The sequence below is a fragment of the Engystomops pustulosus genome, chromosome 9, assembly GCF_040894005.1.
Source record: "Engystomops pustulosus chromosome 9, aEngPut4.maternal, whole genome shotgun sequence".
In the NCBI taxonomy this organism is placed as follows: domain Eukaryota; kingdom Metazoa; phylum Chordata; class Amphibia; order Anura; family Leptodactylidae; genus Engystomops; species Engystomops pustulosus.
The window spans coordinates 40,468,517-40,489,335 of NC_092419.1; the positions used below are offsets into that span (position 1 = coordinate 40,468,517).

Sequence of the window (20,819 nt, forward strand, 5' to 3'; positions counted from 1 at the left end):
TTGCTGGAATGTGCTTAAAGTGGACAACCCCTTTAAGTCAGTTCGTGTCCGTGTCTGGCTCAACACCACCCCTAATACGACACGGTGAGCACCGATCCTTGCCTAAATGGCACCGTACATGCATTGCAGCTGGTGTGCGATCCCCATAGTAATGGTGACTTTGCAGAGCCATTCAAATAGACAACACCGAGATCGGTGCCAGCACCGATTGCAGCTGTTACTGTTTGGGCTTCAGGTCTGGTACCCGAAACTGGACAGGATTTTTTAACTTCGGCCGGAATTTAATAGCCTCCACTCATCCCTAGTCTCTAAATTTCTTCCGGGATTTTCCTATACTGCAGTTTTCTGGAGTTTGCCTACAGCCAATGACGTGCAAGCTGCTGCATTGGTGCAGTATTCTGCCCTTCCTGTGTATTAGGATTGCGTGTTTAGCTTTCTGGCATATTGGGCAAAATTCTAACAAAGTCAAAAGTTAGGGCTATTTCAGATTATTCCATGATTAGTGATCACAGCCGTGACAAGTGTTTTGCCACAGACTGATCATGAGCCTTAGGATTGAATTCTGTCCATTTTCTTGATATATGATGCACTGAGTTCTGTTTTCCCTGATATGTATCAGAGCCGATATTAAAGGGAATCTGTCACCAGGGACCTAATTTTCACTAAAAACTCCTCAGCTCTCAGCCCCCACCTTTGTGCTCCTTCACAGGAACAGATCTCAGAGCCTAGTGAGCTGACATCAGTGGGAGAGGGAGGAGCTGTACAGGAGCACAAAGGTGGGGGCTGAGAGCTGAGGAGTGCACAGCACCGACAAGCAACTTGTTGTTTTTTAAATGGATCCAAACCAAAGCCCAATCCCTGGGACTACACAGAGAATTCTGTGCAAGGTAAGCTATGACACACAATGGTATTATAATGCAAATGCTTAAAGAAGGCAGAAAGACATATTTGTAATGCAGCGGTTCTGGGCTTCTGAAACCTGTCTTTAGTGAAAATGAGGTCCCTGGTGACAGGTTCCCTTTAAAATAATGCATGGAGTTCAATCCCTGGCATAGCAATCAGTCCGTGGCACAGTAATCGTCACAGCCGTGATCACGGACTGATCGCAGAATGGATTGATCTTAGACTGTTGGCGAAACACACAGCAGTTTGTCACTCACATACAATTGGGGGATTACAAAGGAGATCAGCAGGTTAAGGAGTGGTAACAATTGGGAATTAAGGTAAACGGTTAATAGGCAGGAACAGTCAACTTCTTATAAATCGAAAAATGCAAAACTACTTGAACACAATGTTTCCTAAAAACCCATGACATTATTTCTGCTTTTATGAAAATGACTCCATCTTGGTTTTACAGTTATCCTGCTTTCTCTTTATTCTATTATATCAATCCCATGATCCTTCAGCACTGCATCACATGATCTGCTTTTTTTATTTTAGTGTGAAAGTAAACTGTCTAAATAGCCTATAAGTATGTTGTATAAATCATATACAGACAATAGACCCCTACAGGACAGATGAACACATAAAAGTAAAATCTCCAAACTCCTCGGATAAAGGCTCCCCAGCTGCGCTGTCACTCTGTGACCCCCTGCTCCATGCTGCTGGAGCACAAGCAGATCCCAGCCCTGATAATGGGCTATGTGGTGTGGACTGTACATGCTTTGTAATGCTGCACTGAAGAAACCATAAAGCCCTTTTATAGAAAGCTAAGACTATTCATTATGCAAGTTACATTTTTTTTTTTTAATTTCTATGATTTCAGATCAGATTGTATATTGACTTCTGCAGTCTATCAACCTATGGCAACAACACAACTATCAGAGAGAGCATCAGTTAAAGGGGTATTCTAATCTGGGCATTTACATTTAATTTAATTCATTTGCCATATGTAAAAATTTCTTCAATTGGATGTTATTAAAAAAAATTTCCCTTAGAAATGAGATGGCTTCCTTGGATACGACCACCGCACATTTTGGCAGCAGTGGCCAGACATGCACTATTGAGTCTTGCCTGAGCCCCTGGATTCAGTGATCATTACCACATGACGGCTGTAGGAGATGCAGTAACTCCCGGACATTTCATATACAAAAACTTTTTGTTTCTTTGTGCAATCCTTCCAGCAGAGGTGGCCGTATCAAAGGACGCAGTCTTGTTTCTATAGGACCATATGACTACATTTATGAGAAATTATCTTCACACAGGTAAATAGTTTTTTTTTAATAACATCTAATTGAAGAAATGTTTATATATGGCACATTTATTTACTTCCTGTCGCAATCCCGCGGTGCGTTGTCCGACGAGTATTCGGGTCCGGTGAGATTCACTAAGGTCGTGCGTCCAATTTCCTGCAGGTGTCGCTTACGCACTGAGGTCTGCCGGAGTTCACCTTCTCCTTCCTGGTACATGTGAGTGCTAGATCTTGCGACACACTTAGTTTTTTAAATTCCTCTTTTTTTCCAAATCCAATTGGGTTCTCCGATGGCCACGCCCCCGATTTCTGTCACGTGCAAGCCGGCGCCGATGCGCAGCAATCCCATCTCGTGCGCCAAAAACCAGGGGCAATTCGGCGCAAAACAGCACAAAACGGAAATATTTTGGAAAACCAGACGGAATTGCGGTCCGTGTACCCTTAGTAAATGTGCCCCAATGTGCATGCCCAGAAAAGAATACCCCTTTAAATATGGCGGTGGTAATAGCTATATAGATGATAGATACAAAGATACACAGACAGAATAACTGTAAGAAAAAACAGTAAAAATAAGGTAAAACTTTTTTTTTCTATTTTATGAAACATCATGATGGAAACTGATGATAATGTGCAGTTTTTTGTAACTTCATCCACTGAGTGTTTTTTTCAGCTATTATTGAGGTCCTGAGGTTTGAGCTTGATTACTGTTGATATGGTTACAGTATTTTTTGGACTATAAGGCGCACCGGATTATAAGGCGCACCATCAATAAATGCCTGCTAAAATGTCTATGTTCATATATAAGGCGCACTGGATCATAAGGTATGAGTATAAGGATGAATGACCAGCAGGTGGCAGACCTGTGCACAGATCAAGGCAGCTATTGTCTGTAATTAGGGTTCATATATAAGGCGCACTGGACTATAAGGCGCACCTTTGATTACTGAGAAAATGTAAGGATTTTTTGTGCGCCTTATAGTCCGAAAAATACGGTACATCTTCTATTTGGCTGTTCAGATCCACAGATAGATCCAGAGATTAATATGAAATATAGATACATAGGGGGGACATTAATCATAGTGGGGTCTCAGGTTCGCCTATTTTTGCGCCTGGTTTGTTCTTTTTTTTGGCTTGTGATTTATGATGGATCCAGTTCTGCCTTAGTAAATGCTTTTTTGAATTGTCGCATGAGAGATTCATTTGCGCCAAATTTGTCTGTAATTTTTACCTTACAAAGTAAATCTCATTTGTGACTAATAATGGATTGAGATGAAAAAAAAGGTGACAGAACGTTCAGGGCTTCACCTCTGCACATGAAGTCTCAGCTTGTACAATGTCTGGAGTACATTGTGCTGTAAATGCAGGGACTAAAAATTACAGATATGTAAAAAAAAAAAATGTAAAAAAATTCTTGCTCAAATGAGTCTTTGCCTTTTTTATTATAATGTACAGGAAATGGAGTCTGATAATATTCTCAGATCTGTACAATAAGACAATAATCGCTCAGATAGAAGATCCTATAGAAAACCATGAAGTCGTTACTTGAAAAATGCTTCATTTTAAACTGAGCAGAAGTATTTTTTATGTTGCATAGAGATCATTTTTCATTTGGGAAGCGAAAACCTATGTTTTTAGTTTTGAAAAGTGAAGTTTTTTTCTCAAGAGCACCTGCTCAGAGTAGGTGCATTTTTGCGCCTTTTTTGTGACATTTTAAAAAATTGTGATAGATGCCGTGCAAACATCTACAGCCACTCACTATGTCAGATAAGGTGCAGACACTCAGAACCACTAAGTGCTGGACTTTTGCTTCCACCCAAAAAAGTTGCAAATTAGAGACATATTTACTGACTGCGCCAACAAATTGTGAAAAAAATGCCAAAACAGTGATAGATAGCTAGATAGATAAATGAAAAGTAGAAGATCCAGAGCAGCACAGCTAGGGGTGGGTGCAGAAGCGGGTGATCCCTTGGCCAGGGTCTCCAATATAGGTTCAGTGAAGAGGCAGCACTCCACTACAAGGAGTGCAGCCTCTTCACTGAGCCTAGAAAGATAAATGGATAGATAGATAGATAGATAGATAGATAGATAGATAGATAGATAGATAGATAGATAGATAGATATGAGAGAGATAGATTGATAGATAGATAGATATGAGAGAGATAGATAGATTGATAGATAGATGATGGTTAGATAGATAGATAGATAGATAGACAGATAGATATGAGATAGATAGATAGATAGATAGATAGATGATGGTTAGATAGATAGATAGATAGATAGATACATAGATAGATGATGGTTAGATAGATAGATAGATAGATAGATAGATAGACATATAGAAGGATGTACATGTACAGATGCAAAAAATACACCATGAACTTGTTTTCCCTTATAACTACTGTTGTAGTATATTCTGGGCTCTCGCCCCATCCTTATTGTGGTTCCTGATTCTTTCCTTCTGTATATATAGATGGATGGATGTGTTCCCCGGGCCGGCAGTAGAGGGCGCTGTGTGGCTCGGGCTGGCAGGAGCTTCCTCCCCTCCTCCATGTCTCTCACTTGCTCTGTCTCTCTCCCCGTGTGATGCTGCTGAGCCTCCTCCTGCCATCCACAGCCAGGCAGCCGGAGCCCAGGCACCGCTCCCCGGACACTGGCACCCTCTGCCCCCGGGCACCCCTGCCCTCCCCCCGCAGGACACCGCGCTGCACTCACTGCTATTATGGATCTATTCGACTTTTTCCGAGACTGGGAGCTGGAGCAGCAGTGGTGGGTATCCTCCTCATTCCTCTCTGCTGGGCTCTTACCTTTGTTAAGGTGTGTGCCAGGGGTGCCATCCCCAGGGCAGAGTTGCTGGAGTTGCTGTCTGTAGCCCTGTAGATGGGCTAAGTTTCCAGATGCCACCACGTCTCATGCCACCCTGTAGCCGGCAGCTCATACTGGCACTGGGTGCCACAGGACCTGGGTGACATGTAGACCATCCATTATACATAGCGGTCACACAGGGGGTCGTCCTGATACTTTGTTACTCTGCTATCACTACTTATACATAGAATATACTCTACAGGACATATGTAGTGATGTATCAATATGTATCCATTGTGTATTCTTTGTGTTATGAGCAATATCATGCCAAGTATTAATCTAGTTCTTCTATGTATCTATGTATTCTATCTCTTTATCAGTCATTTATATATCATCTACTCTATCTCTTTTTTGTATCTATCTGCCTTTAGGATCTAACTGCCTATTATCTTTCTATTTCTTATCTTTCCATGAACTATATCTCTTTTGTTATTATCTAACAATCTGTCCAATATCTATCTATCTATCTATCTATCTATCTATCTATCTATCCATTACTCTTCTTTTTATTATCTCTCCTCGCAATATCTATCTATCTATCTATCTATCTCATATCTATCTATCTATCTATCTATCTATCTATCTATCTATCTATCTATTTGTCACACTTTTCTTTTTATCTACCTTTCTAATCTATTATCTCTCCTCCCAATATCTATCTATCTATCTATCTATCTATCTAATATGTATCTATCTATCTATTTATCTCTCTATAAAGTCCTGTCTGCCTTCTATTTTCTATCTATCCATGATCATTTTGGCATATTATTGACCCAATGCCTTTGGTTCTGTAAGGAAGTGCTACCTACTAATGTGTTTTCATTGTACTACACCATGGCGTGTATCGGTGATATATGAACACCTCTGTAACATGATTTTATGGCTGTAGTTTGGTTGCATTCATGGTGACTGTTTTGCTCCATTTTACCCGGAAAAGTTCTGGTGAAGTGTCCACATTCCCCCTTTGAAGCTTCCATGACAGGTTGCTGGAATGTTTGAGCCGCCAGCTGTGTGTGTTGTCAGGTAAATGGATGACACCGCTGGACATGGAGCTGTGATTTCACTTCGCCTTGTTCTGGTTTTAATTAGAGAGAATCATTTATTAGGAAAGTAGAAATGTCAGAAGTGGGCAGTAGTGGGATGACTGTGCCGCGCTCCTGTGTACAGGGGATAAATGGATTGTAGTGTATCGCATGGTCAGTCTGTGCTGATACTAAGGATTTGTCTTTATACAGATGTAGCAGAGCCGAACATGAAACATCATAGTGTCAAAGCTGATGACAAACTTAGCTTTTCTGCACTCGATCTGTTCAGCACTGCTACATCCATAGTATTTTATGTTCTTTTCATTCAAATGAAACCATCATTGGTGTTTGACAGATTTGCCAGATCCTGACACCACTCCATATGTTACCCGGTGCCGACACAACACCAGGCTGTACTAGAAATACTGGATGTTATTCATGTCATCTATGTTCTATGACTTATAGAAGGTGATGATTGCTTGTTATTTTATATCCACCATACAATGAAACGTTCTATCATTAAAGGGGTTGTGTGCTTTAGAGATCATCTCCCTTTGTTACCTACTTTTCTAATGGTAGGGGTCTTAAAATCGGGCCCCTACCTTAATTGTTAAAAGTAATGAACAGAATTGTAGCATAAAGATATGGCAATGGTCCTATGACATCTGGACCGTTATCACCAGGGTCCTGTACAAGGGATGATCAATGCTTGGCCCTCTCGCTCTTCCGAAGGACCCCATAGAAGCTGCATGGTTTGCCTTTTAGGAATATAATCTGATTTCAGTGCGTACACCATATACTAAGCACCCCAGAAAAAATTTGATTTTGGGGGGCCCTAACAAAAAAATCCTTTACGCTTAAGATCTTTGACATCAAAGAGAGATTTCTCCAAAGCAGACAGTCCCTTTAAATCTAAGAATAGTTATATCTGCATATACCTACAGCTGGCACATTCTTCTGCTAACTCATAGGATTAGATGTTTTATGGTCCACGTCTACTGTCATTGTTATATCGTGTTGACTTAGTGACTGCAGCAGGAAATATGCTCCTGAAATCGCTGCTGGTGAAGATAACAAGCGCCCATTGAGGCTGGTGAAATCTCTGGATCCCCATTGCAGCAGTCCTTGTCTCATGCCAATGAGTGTTGTTTACTTGTGAGGGTATGGAGCTGGTCCCTGCTGAGTGATATGGCTCCGTTTAACCCTTTTACGGACGGGGTTGACGGTACTTCATATTGCCAGTGTCGTAGGTGCCTGGGATTATTGCTGATTTTCTTTACAAGACGTGTTGTTTTCGGAACCCTTGTGTGACCTTCACTTACTGCATTGTAAAGTTTTAAGGCCTCTTTAACTGCTTACTAAAAACAAACCGTAAACTTATTTCTTGCCCTATGTAATGCTCACGCTCAGATGTAACATGAGGATAAAGTCATTAGGGGCTCTGTATCCGTTTCGTAGAGGGGTGTTTATTATTATTGGGAATAATAACAAGAATAAGAATAATAATATTTACATTCAGCTGTTACATTGTAGCAAACTACGTTCAGGGATTCGGAATAAGTGTATATCCTGTGTCTTATACACTCATGTAGAAGGGTGACGTATATGGCGAGGGGTTATTGTAAACACATAGTAATTGCGTACACACTATTAGGAAATGCGCCTGTATGAGAGTGCCGCCATATGGTGCTTCTATATTACAGAAATATTGTCACCTAGAAGTGTTGCTGTTTAATACAGCATGGAATGTAACACACATTTCTTCTGTTGAATATATATATTATGTAAAAAAAAAATCAGCAACATAATAGGGAAGAATAGGGATTAGAGACAGATTAAAGGTGGCTAAGGTGATTGTTGGGGTGCTACATACTGCACCGCTGACATTAAGCAATTTTACATTATGGAAAGAGCCAGAACAATCCACTGCCGTCTGTATTTGGTGGTGATCCGGCTCTGTTTCTGTGAGAGCCATGGACCTTCCTATGGTGGGAAACCACTTCTTCACCTAGGACAAAGAGTCACTACTCAAGTCCTGGCTGTATGTAACTACTCGTGCAAGGCCAGTAAGAGATGTGAGGACCCTTGTGATGCCCTATAGAGGACCCTGTAGCCACACACTACACCCCATTTAATATCAGTTGCATATTATTTTTTCAATATTACTTAAGGGGTTGTTCTAGATACTCAGAATGATAAAAAATAAGAGCCATGTTATTCTTACCTTACGAGTTTTAAGACTCTCCTATTCTAACAGTGTCCTATTCCCAATACCTGTCTCTACCTCTTGGTTACGTCTTAAAGGGGTGTTCATGGATGGGAGTCTTCATATTGGCCCCTGGGTGTATAAATAATAACTTCCCTTTACTTACCTCTCTCCAGAGCTCCAATTCAGTGGGCTAGGTGGTGATTTAACGTCAACAGCATGCACCAACCTCTGTATTAGGCCTCATTCAGATGGCCTTGTTCTTGCCCGTACTGGGTTCTGGCCGAGCACTGGGACGGAAGGAGGAGTGGAAAGGGTGAGCGTTCTTCATTCCTCTTCCCTCCATAGGCAGATGAGTGGCCGTGCCGCAAATCTGCCCGAATATAGGACAAGTTTTACAATTTGCAGTGCGGCCCCAAGGCTCAAGTGAAGTCTATGGCTTTGATCTAGTCGCAAATCATACAACCAGGTCAAGGCCACCATAATGCCCATGTGAATGAGCCGTTGCGCTGTAGCTAGTGGGCGGAGTCGCTGTTGTAAACAAACAGACGCTGATGGTGATGGGAGGTGCCACGCTGGACCGGAGCACCGTGGAGAGTTGAATATAAGGTATTCTTTATTTTTACACCCCATGGCAAACACGCATCCTGGACAATCCCTTTAATATGAGGGTAAAAGTACTGACCGGCTGTGGCAGGTCACTACTATGGGCAGTGTTATCTCTTATTTGGGAAGGCGGTAGTTATATATTGTTTCTTTCATTTTTACATACATTTAGGGCTTTATTTATCATTACAGGCAGTCCCCGGGTTACATACAAGATAGGGTCTGCAGGTTTGTTCTTAAGTTGAGTTTGTATGTAAGTCGGAACTGTATATTTTATCATTGTAATCCCAGCCAGAACTTTTTTTGTCTCTGTGACAATTGGATTTTAAAAATCTTGGGTTGTCATAAGAATCAATATTAACACTTAAGCTTCATTACAGACACCTGTGGTAACTGTTACAGATGATTATTGTAGCCTGGGGATAAAGTACAGTAAATTACCAATATCCAGAGGTCCGTTTGTAACTAAGGGTCGTATGTAAGTCGAGTGTTCTTAAGTAGGGGACCGCCTGTAGTCAGGAGATTTGTGCATGTCTTAGTTATTCTGAGCTTTGGACTACTTATATAATGTGATATATCTTAGAGGTTGATATATAAGGAATCTGTGGGGTTTTTGTGACTTTTTATTAAAAGTTTTTTATGCATCCACGTATGGATCTGGAAATTTTTTTGCTGCTAACTTTGCAAGGCGAGTGGAAAGTTTGCAAATTTAGGCAAAAATCAACAATTTTTTCAAATGTAAGAGAAAAAAAGGTGAAAATTTGACCACCTTGTTCACTTTGCTAATATTGAACAACCTTTTTACTATAGTTGTGTATATGATCCCTTACTGTCTCTTACTGATGATTTATCCCCAGCATAACTTTAGCTGTAGATTAGAAATATGGAACAAGTTCAATGAATAAAGCTGTTCTTCTGTGTCATTTCTCAGTATCCATTAGACTGTAAACTTTACTCAGCATAATTCTGTAAAACACTAAAGAAAGTCTGTCTTGTCTTACATTGTTGCTATGTGCAATCTATTGTTTGCTGTTGTCAGCCATTTCGGCTAACAATTTTATTATTGGTCCATACACTCCCTACCCCTGTGATTTGTACTTTATAGGACCATTTGCACCCGTGACGAGTGACTCTTACGGCACCGCAGGTTTAATACCACATTAAGGAGCATTTACACAGTGATTATTGCTGTAATGTGAACGATAACAAGCGCCGTAACCAGAATCAGCTCATGTACATGACATAAAATGTCATTGTTGCTTGTGAAATTATGTGTCTGGGCCAAGATGATCTCAAATCTGCAATATATGTATGTAACAGAATCAGATGTTTTACCATTCAGGGGAAAATATTACATAAACACCTTATATATTTCTGAATATGTTTACTTGTGATGTCATAGTATATTCAGTATATTCAGGGTCTATCTTTACCTGTGATGTCATAATATATACCTGGTATTCTGTGTCTATCTTATGATGCACCATATGATATCATATACACCTTTTGACTTCTTTTTTACCTATGATGTCATAAATTTCTAAATTATGAGACAAGGAAAAGCCAGGACAGACATGGATAAAACATGCAGAAGGTCTCTTCTCTATGAAGTTAAGGAGGGTTTCTATACCCATTTCTATACAGCAACTATTGGTCAAAATTATCCAATAATAAATAATCCAATGGATCCCAATGAACATTACATAGGTCAGTGATGAAAATACAGAGATACAAGGGCACTAATCTGATGACATCTGAAGCATGTGCACTTACAGTATCAGCAATAAGGCATCATATTGTAAGTCGTGGTGTTTTGTGGTTTGATGATTTCCATTGTACCTTGTTATTTCCTCAGGTAATAATATAATGTGCAGCGTTCTGTATATAGTAGTCTGATCAGGGGCGTAACTACAGCGGTAGCAGCCATAGCAGCAGCTATGGGGCCCACAGTGTCAGGGGGCCCCATCATCGGATCTGACACCAAAGAATGAAGAATGTGCACCATTATATACATATTACGCTGCACATTATGGTATATATATTGTTTATGTGAGATGTGTATATGCTGTATCTGTATATGGTGTATGGTGTGTATAAATACAGTATGTTATGTGTGTATGTAAGCTGTATGTCTGTATATGGCACTGTATGTGTGTATATGTGATGTGTATATGCCCTATATGTATATAACAGTGTATAAACGTGTATGTATGAGTGATAAACTGTATGTTTATGTATATAGGAATGTAATATATGTATATTTTTAAGCCGGCAGGGGGTCCCCTTCAGAAGTCTGCTATGGGGCCCTGCCTCTCCTAGTTACGCCACTGAGTCTGATAATAACATGTGCATCTTACTGTATTCAAATGGGACCCCTGTGATGTTATCTTTTCATTATTATTACATATTTGATAGAATTTTTGATAGATAAATGTTTCTCTTCCTTTTTCCTGGATGCAGAGGTTCCATTTATGTCATGAAATGGCCAGAACCCAGGATTTTCCACTATTTTGGCACAAGATGTCTGTCCTGCATGTGTATCTATTTGTAACCACCCAATGTTTGCTATATTCATTGTATGCTATCAAGGGTCATGTAAGCATATCCAAATAGTGAATGGAATGAGGATTATGAGAAACTGTTATTATTAACCAAGCAAAAAATTATGATTATCTGTAGATAGATAGACTGCTATGGATTAATAGCCTATGGGTGAATGGAAAGATAGATAGATAGATAGATAGACAGACAGACAGACAGACAGACAGATAGATAGATAGATAGATAGATAGATAGATAGATAGACAGACAGACAGACAGACAGACAGACAGACAGATAGATAGATAGATAGATAGATAGATAGATAGATAGATAGATATATGGATAGGAGATAGATGGATATATAGATAGATAGATAGATAGATATATAGATAGATAGATGAATGCATAGATAGACTATAAATGAGTAGATTGATTGATGGATAAATTGGTAGATAGAGACATATATTGCTGCCCAGGGCAAGTAGATTGATATACTGTTTATGGATAGATAGAAAGATATTAGATAGATAGATAGATAGATAGATAGATATGAGATATAGTGTAGACAGATCAAATATGAATGGATAGATACATAAATATTAGATAGATAGATAGATTGTACAGTAAACCTATAGCTCTGACATATACCATTGGGTATAAGTGTCCTTTGTATGAAATATTGCAGTCTGCTCCTCTATTCCCATACATCAGAAAGCTATGAGTATCCAGTGAAATGATGAATAGGGAGATAATAGATAGGTAGACTATAGCTGAATGTATGGCTAGACTATAAACGAATAGAAAGATTGATTAAAGATAAATAGATGGATAGATAGATAGATAGATAGATAGATAGATAGATAGATAGACTATAGATTTGATAGGCAGAGGATATATTTTGGGATAGTTATAAGATTTTTACTATTATGCAGCATTGTGTACAGGTCTGTTTTGTCCAGTAAACCTATAGCTCTGACATATACCATGGAGCATAAGTCCTTTGTATTGAATATTGCAGTCTGTTACTCTGTTCTGTACTGCAGAAAGCTATGAGATGGCTCTTATGGCCTGTGCTGGGTAAGTGGGGGGGTCTATGGATACAAGTGATATATACCCCAGGTGTATACAGACAGCATACGCTGTGACTGCAGGATGGGGGATGACCAGGTAGTGTGTAAAAGGAAAGACTTTATATACTTGTACTGTACTTTCTTCACTTTTATTATCAGAGGCTTCTTTTATATCAGGCATTTACAATAATGTGACCTTAACCTAGAAGATAAAACCTTAACCATACTTTATGACTTCTGTAGAAGTCTCTCAGATGAGGTCAGAATGAGACATCACCGGCCGCCTCCCTGGTTGTCAAAAGAGGGGAGAGATTGTGTCTGTACTTGTATATAGGTGGAAGCCTTATATAAATAGTGAGTTCAGAGGTCTTGGTGCGGCCGCCATCTGCAGGCCAGGCCTTCTCTGCTCTATGTGTAGGAAAACATAGGACATGCCACAGCAACAGATTTCCTTAGCTTAGAGGGGGTGATCCTACACTCCAGACAAAGGTGGACTGTTTCGCTCCCAGCCGGTGCCACATACCATGTGTTTCTATAGAACGCCCTACAGACACTTTTTTTTTTCTAGAGAAAATCCCTGGAATGACCGGCTAACCAAAATTATTTTTATCACTAAGAAGTCTGTGTTTTTCTGCATGAGTAAAGCTTGTTACTCTGTAAATGGATGTAGGCGTACAAATCCGACTGTACAGTGAGGAATATGAAGGATTCAGTCTGGATTATTCAGTATTTACAGTCATAATGGAAGCGGAGACTAGAAGTAATTTATATATATAAAGACATGAGCAAATCTAATTGTTGATTCATAGATACTGTATGTACCTACCAATTTTCAAATACCAAATCGAATCAGAATATCGGATCTTAGGGGGATTGTGCGCTAGGGCTTGATGTTCTCCCGGCCTCTTTGGTTCTGCCGGACCTGCGCCAGTTCGTGGCTACAGGTAGAGCACAGAGTTAGGAATGGCACACTAACTTGTGGGGAAATATTTTTTTATCAAAGCTCGCAAATGACCCCCCCTTCTATATACAATACAACAGATGACAGAAGTCAAACAGATCTGTTAAATGTTAATTGATTCCAAAGGACCTTTGATGATTTACGTTACTTTCCTTTTGCTCCACATCCTTTAGGCTTCTGTGGTGAGAACTAAAAATTTAAAACTTTTAAAAATTAACAAAGCTTTTTATAAAAACAAAACAGAAAAACATGGGCTTTAGAAGACTAGAGGAGGTTGTATACCAATTTTCAGGGGAACTGAAGCAACATCGGTTCCAACTGAGTAGCTTCCGATCCAGATCGAATCCTATGAGAAATTTGGTGAAGCCAATCTTGGATGATTCACTCACCTCTAATTTATATATAAAGGCAGGTATGTAGTTATAACGGGTTATGTAGGTTAAGTTGAATTTGTATGTAAGTTGGAACTGGCATATTTTGTAACTGCAGACAAATAATTTTTTGTTTCCTATGGCAACTGGATTTAAAACATTTTGGGTTGAAAAAGGAAAAAGGATGAACAATAAAGCTTCATTTCTGACACCATACAGCAGTTGACCATTACAGCCTGAAACAAAAGTTCTGTAATTTGACAGCCCCCAGAGAGCTTCCCCAGTGCCCACATACTCAGTAGTTCTATAAAGCAAATGTATCGTAGTCAATCATGTTATGGGTTCATCATTTCTCTCATATAAATACTTCATAGACAGCTGATTACAACATTTGGTTTGAGAAAGAGGAAATCAAACCAGGGAAAAGAAAAACTTAATTCAGATTTTTTCTGAGATCAGGCAAATCCAGTCAAATTCTTTATGTAGAATTCTTTATTTCCTGGAGGACCCCTTTAACAGATATACATAAGCCTAAAAGGGAAAAAAGAAATGTAGAAACACAAAATCCAAAATCAAAAGTGGTGTCAAATGAATGAAGACGTATTCATGATGAAGGTTCTCCAAAGGTTATGAAGAATTACAAGCAGTGTAAATATTTGAGATGTGGCTTAGAAGAAGGGAGAATAAATGTTTAGCCCAAGAGAGATAAGGAGCCATCATTATCAGGTAATGTGATATGGGACGACCATCTGCATCAGCAGTTACCAGTGAATTAGAAGCAGACGCTGAAGATTCTGCCTTGTCAGTGGCTTTGAAGGGAAATACTGAAAATAAGGAAAATGTGTTAATGTAAGAAGTAAATAAAGCCCAAAATCAATGGGTTTAAAGGGGTGTACCAGTGGCTTGGTGGGGACCAACTGATGGCCAAGAGTTTTCATGCTAATGTGGTTTATCTGTCTATCTAAAATGTAATTATTCTAAAGGAAAATGGCCCCATTGTTTTATCACCATTACAATGGCTCTTGGTGGTGGTTGTAGTGACAATCTCCTTTTACACTTGCATCTCCATTTGCCCCGATTTATCGATCTATCAAACATATATCATTCTATCAGTCATCTAATTATTCTATATACCTTCTATCAAGTCTATTTTTCTGTCATCTAGCAATGCAATCTGTCTTTCTTCTATCTATCTATCTATCTATCTATCTATCTATCTATCTAGTTATCTGTCTATTTACAGATGTGACGTGTCCATCATTACTTAGCATTTCACATAAACCTTATTAATTTCAATGTAAGGATATGGTTACAAAACCTTTGATGGGTAACAATGAGTATCATAACTATTGAGTAGCCTCACATAGAAATACATTTAGGATAGACATATTGGGTGTCATTTATCTTATTTCCCCCTTCTCTAAGCTCTTTTTATGCCTTTTGTGAGGCTATTTTTTTGTCTTTGTAGTTTTGGCTCTTTTTCAAATGCAGATTATTTTTGAGACTTATTAAGCGCAAATTAAAAAAAAGATTTTGTGTAACTCATACCATTGCTTTTCCTACATATGGTCAGGACTGCCTTGTTTTTACGTACTTATTTACGACCCTTGAGGCGCAAATCAATGTTAAATAAGGCGCAAACATCTGGAGGCAGGAGAAATACAAAGACAAATTAGGCTCCAGGTGTACAAGTCTTGATTTGGTAACAATTCCTGTTGCAGAACTGGGGATTGCCACTACTCTGCCCTCTACACCAGTTGGGCAGGGAGGGGCGGTGTGGAGCCATCGCAGGGCTATACTGCCTATAGCCTGTGCTCGTTCAGGGAAGGGTTAGGGCACAATTTTACGCCAGGTCAGACCAACGCCAGGTCAGAGCAATGCCAGGTCAGGAAATTGCAGGAGGCAGGAGCCTCCTGATAGATGTGTTACACACCGAAGGCTTGTCTAAGGGCATCAGAATATGATAAATGCGCCCCCATGTGTTCTGGTCTTTTTATGACTCACAGGTTTGGAACTCTACAGCGTTGGTATGGCGTTGGTTGCTCAGTGAAAGGCCATGATCTCCTAGCGTGCTACCATCCTATGGACAATTGACACTGGTTGCCGAAGATTTGGTGATGTACTTGTGTTTTATGTCTCTTCACATTTTTTGGATATAAAGAAAGATTGTTTGATATTCCGGACTCCGGTCATCTGTCTTTAAACGCTTGTTGGAGGGGTTATGAGAGCCCTTATTTTTAGACCGGTGTACACACTAGGAGCTACACTTAACAGAGCTTTTTGTTTTTGCTAATGATTGCCCCTATCAATCATGACACAATTCCATATCATATTGACTCCATGAGATAGGACTACCCCTTTAAAACAATCAGTTGTATTATTAATACTGCATTAATGAGAACACATTTGCGTCTTAAATTGTGAATTCTGTGAATTCCTATTTGCAGCATAATGCCTTTTGAATGAGGCATCTGCTGGCAAAGATTAAGCTTCATTATTCAACAGGAAAATCCTGACCAAATATTGATTTTTCATAATTGGTTTAAATTTTAACACTTCTCTATACTTAACCTATAATCAACAGTCATCAGTACAAGCGCTCAGGAAGTAGTGAGGGCAGGATCCAAACCTATTGAGTGGTTAAAAAAATATATTTTGGCCAATATTCATATTTTTTGTCTGATTAAAAGTGGATTATACAGTTGGTAGATCAATGTTTTGTCATTCGGACCAAATAACTTTAATTAGTATTTTCTTTTTTGGATATTATGAAGATTTGAACAATTTTGTATGTGGTACCCAAATTATAATGCCATACATTGGTAAAGCAACAGTTCCATAAATGATACAATGATACCAGAATCATTCAATATGCTGTATAGCATCTTTAAGGGGGATGCATTGGATAGTGTTATAATAATTTTTATTATATATTTATGGCATTTTCTATTCTGAAGGTACTTGTCAAACTGCCCTCACTGGGTGTAAATTGAAGTTGCCCTCAAATCCATGATACATGGTGTTTTCTCTTTTAGTAGAATCCGCTGAATACTGCAAAGTTTACATTTAGGATGTATATAGTGACTAGTCTGGCAGCTTTTATCACATGGAGGATTATTCAGCATGTAATAAATAGTATAAACCTGCAGTGAGACAGTTACATAATGTGTAGTCATTGCTGTGTGAGCACAAAGGGTAAATAGTCTATGACTTAGCCTGAGGTGCAGAGTGAGAGACAGAAAAAGTTCTGTAGAACCACAGACTTGGATGGAGAGACTGATAGGGAACAGGAGAGATCTTGTACCTCACTTTTCCATGTAGGAGACTTCTGCATTTACAGCACCTAACACACTCTGTTTTGCTATGCTTTTCAGCTACACACAGGGAGCATTGTCACATGACTTCCCTTCTTTTCTCCTTTTTGGTCAAGGAGTAGAAGCCCTTCACTCTTTCAGTTTGTGTCTGTAAACAACTCTACAGATCATAAGATAAATAAGACAAAGCTAGGGCAGAGCCAGTAAACTGAGGAGGATAGCAAAGAAACTGATGGTCATGGTTGGTAAACAACGTAATTAAGGGTCCCTTACACCACCTCTGGGTGTGGGATGATGGAAGGGCATTATTCTCACATAAAAAGGACCAAAACAAATTGAGCCATGTTGACCCCTACTTTCTGCTTTGTTGTGGAGTAATCATTCTGGTTCTACTTGCCAACCTATGCAGGATGATGTCACCAACACAAGCCAGAGCTACCACCCTACAGTGGAGTCCCTTGGAGGGGTAGGTATGACTTTGCCTATTATACTGCAAACCTCTACTCTGCGGAATTTGTAACATCCCCAGAAAACCCATTAAATATGGTCCATTAAATATGTCACCTTATATAACATGTACTATATACAACATATATAAGACTATATACGATTGCTGCCTGTAAATTTAGCATCTAAGATCTTGTCTTATTTCAAAGTGAACTCTTGTGTCCACACCAACTAACCTTGTGATATTAATTTACACAGAGGTCTTGATCTGCCGAGACTGAGCTTGAACATAGGTCACTACATTATTGTAATTAGTGTGAAATTGAGACCAGCTTTACTAGTCACTGTGAGGACTATTACTAAACCAGTAGGTGTATTAAAGGAAACACATTTTCACTGCATCCAAAGTACAATGTAGGTATAAAATCTAAGAAACTATCATACATTTAAAGGGGGAATCCACTCCTAGTTATATATTATGAATGTTCACTCTCCTCTTCCTTTTAGCAGATCAGACACTAGGTTCAATGTGACCGGTTTCCTTTACACGTACCAGTATCTTAATGGGATAATTAACCCTGAAGCTTACAAGTACTTGGAATAATTGGCCAGATGCTGCTCATGGCTTTATAAGTAAGGGGTAATTTATTCAAATGAGTATTTTTTTAAGATTTTTTTTTTATTATTTAGGCATATTATTACTAGAAATTTCAAATCTAATTTTTTTTCCCCTTGTATGTTACTTTATGGCTAATTGTGACTAGTGATTAACCCAATGATGAGGCCTACAGGACACAAAGACCCAATTCACAAAAGAGTGAGGAATCTTGACAGATGTCTGTTGGGTGTTTCGTCACCTAATTCATTGAAATAAAGTGAATGTATGATGTCCCTGTTATTATAACCACCTGCTAAGCATTTGCCTCCAATTCAGTATAGTTAATGATGGAATTAACAAGGCATCTTTAATGGTATATTTACATAGGCCAGGTGCAGCCATTGTAAACAGGAAGCCCCCACTATTTCACTATTGATCAGCAACTAATATTTCTCATGGCAGTTCTCTGATTTGTACCACATGTAAATATTCATTGAATGTTGACTCATTTTTGCAGATTATTTTCTGTTTATTGTATTTTTCACTTTTTATATAGTGATGTACAGGTTACTGCTGTCTGACCCTAGTTTAGGCACAGTACTCAGCACCAATCTGCCCTTTGGGCTCGCAGTGGATGCAGTTTTTACCTACTATATCTGTAAAGATAGCCAACATATGTCCCCCACTGTTTATAATTGCATTCTCACATGAGACAAAGTTTAAAGAAATAAAAACAACTCCTTTCTGTATGTCCAAAATCTCTAAAGAATGGGGTAACAATATATGTGTATTACACATCAAAAAAGTACTATAAATACCAAAAGCAAGCAGATGTGTATGAAAATGGGTGCAAATCCAAAACACTCCCCAGACCCAGACCCGATGAAAAGGCAGTCCGCGGAAGCTTGCGGGCTTCAGGGGAAGCCCGCGAGTCGGACAATATGCATGGGGCATCAGCTCTTCCCAACCAAGACCTTCTATACGGTAATATCACCACGTGTTTACTGGTATATTATTGTATTATGCACTTAGTGTACCACTCTTATGTATATTTACCTGCATTTACTTGGTGATCTGCTATACTATTGTCTACTATTTACCATTCCTCACATTTTTTGGCCATTTCATCAGGTCTGGGTCTGGGGAGTGTTTTGGATTTGAACCCATTTTGGATTTTTAAATGTTTTTAAGATTTTTTTCTCTAATAAAGTTTGCTATTTTGTTTTCAGCTTGCTTTTTTTATTTATACTTTCTGTATGTCCTATAAAAACCAGTGACCTCCACTTGTGTTGCATAGTTTTACCTCATCAGGTGCTATTCCTGTCCATAAAAATTCAGAAGATAGAAAGTCATGTGATCTCTTAACTGTCCATGACTAGTCTACCTTCCAAGACCTTATGATCGGATTCATAAATACAATATTAAGGTCCTGGAAGGTAGATTGGTCATGGACAGTTAGAGATCACATGACCATGTATTTATGGACAGGAACGGCAGCTGATGAGGTAAAAGGCATTTCTGAACCATGGGCTTTACAGATGAAGAAAGCGGTGCAGGACTTGTAATAGATGTATATTGATAAATTACCTAATAATCTGCCCCCACACTTATACACAAATTACAAAAACTTGAAATAAAGTGGCCGGCCCCTTTATTGATGAGTATATAATACCATAATTCCACTGTAGGGAAAACATATTGCAGATGCCAGACCTACAGCAATCATTTAATCTCCAGACAGACTTGATTTTAGGTAGGCGTCTTATTTTATGATCCCTTTAACCACCCTGAACCCCCTAACCCTAATTGTTTGTAACAGTATAAAAATTTGACTAATGATTGGAGCAAAAAGACCTTAGTTTGTATTGCGCTAATAATTTGCACTGGCAGACACTTGAGATATTGTATCATACAGATAATTCTGCAGATAATTACTAGTCCTCAATTAAGAAAATTCTAATAAAATGTAATGAAATTCTGTCCCCCAAAAAATGGCCGCTTCTAGACAGGGCACTTGACAGGAGCACTTGTAGTGTTTTAATTGATTGTTAAGGGGATTTAGGATCTGTCTAAACAATGTTCAAGTAAAGACAGGAATGCTTTGTCCGAGATTATTTAGGTTCTCACTAGTATAAAGAGATTCTCACCAAAGTAAGAAATCATGGATTGTTAAGACAAGAATGAAGTTAAGTATTAATCCCTTTACTGCTAGAAAGGGCCTGTAACAAATCCAAATCCATAGCCGGGGTATAAACCTGTGTTTGTGTAGCTTATATACAATTTACTGCTTTGGAAATATTGATTTCAGTGTGTTAGAAAACGGACTCCCCTGGTGTGGCTGTAAATGAACGCCACCCAAGGAAAGAAAGCATATGTTTAATACAGGCCAAATTCATTTTCTAAGTGAAAAAAAAATTAATTAGTTAATTAGACAAAAAAAAAAGAAACTAAATTCTTAAAATATGTTTTTTTGGCGCAGGTATCCATTTGTCTCTAATGTTATAAAGGATCACATAAAGCATTGAAAATGTGTGTATTCTCTTTCCCATAGTCTCCGGCTCCCAGGTTCCCAAAGGGGATTCGGTAGACAAAGAAATCTATGAAATGTAATAGAAATATAGAAATA

General features: G+C 38.9%; 1 protein-coding gene across 3 annotated transcripts in view; it reads left to right on the forward strand.

The window, feature by feature from the left end:
* Positions 1 to 4,746: 4,746 nt before the first annotated feature.
* The window catches only part of AFF2 (ALF transcription elongation factor 2), a 380,075-nt gene continuing 364,002 nt past the window's right edge, over positions 4,747 to 20,819 (forward strand). For all 3 annotated transcript variants that reach the window (XM_072123530.1, XM_072123532.1, XM_072123533.1), the window contains exon 1: positions 4,747 to 4,957. In XM_072123530.1, coding sequence (XP_071979631.1) covers positions 4,911 to 4,957 — 47 coding nt within the window. In that variant the 5' untranslated portion in view covers positions 4,747 to 4,910. The remainder of the gene's footprint in view (positions 4,958 to 20,819) is intronic.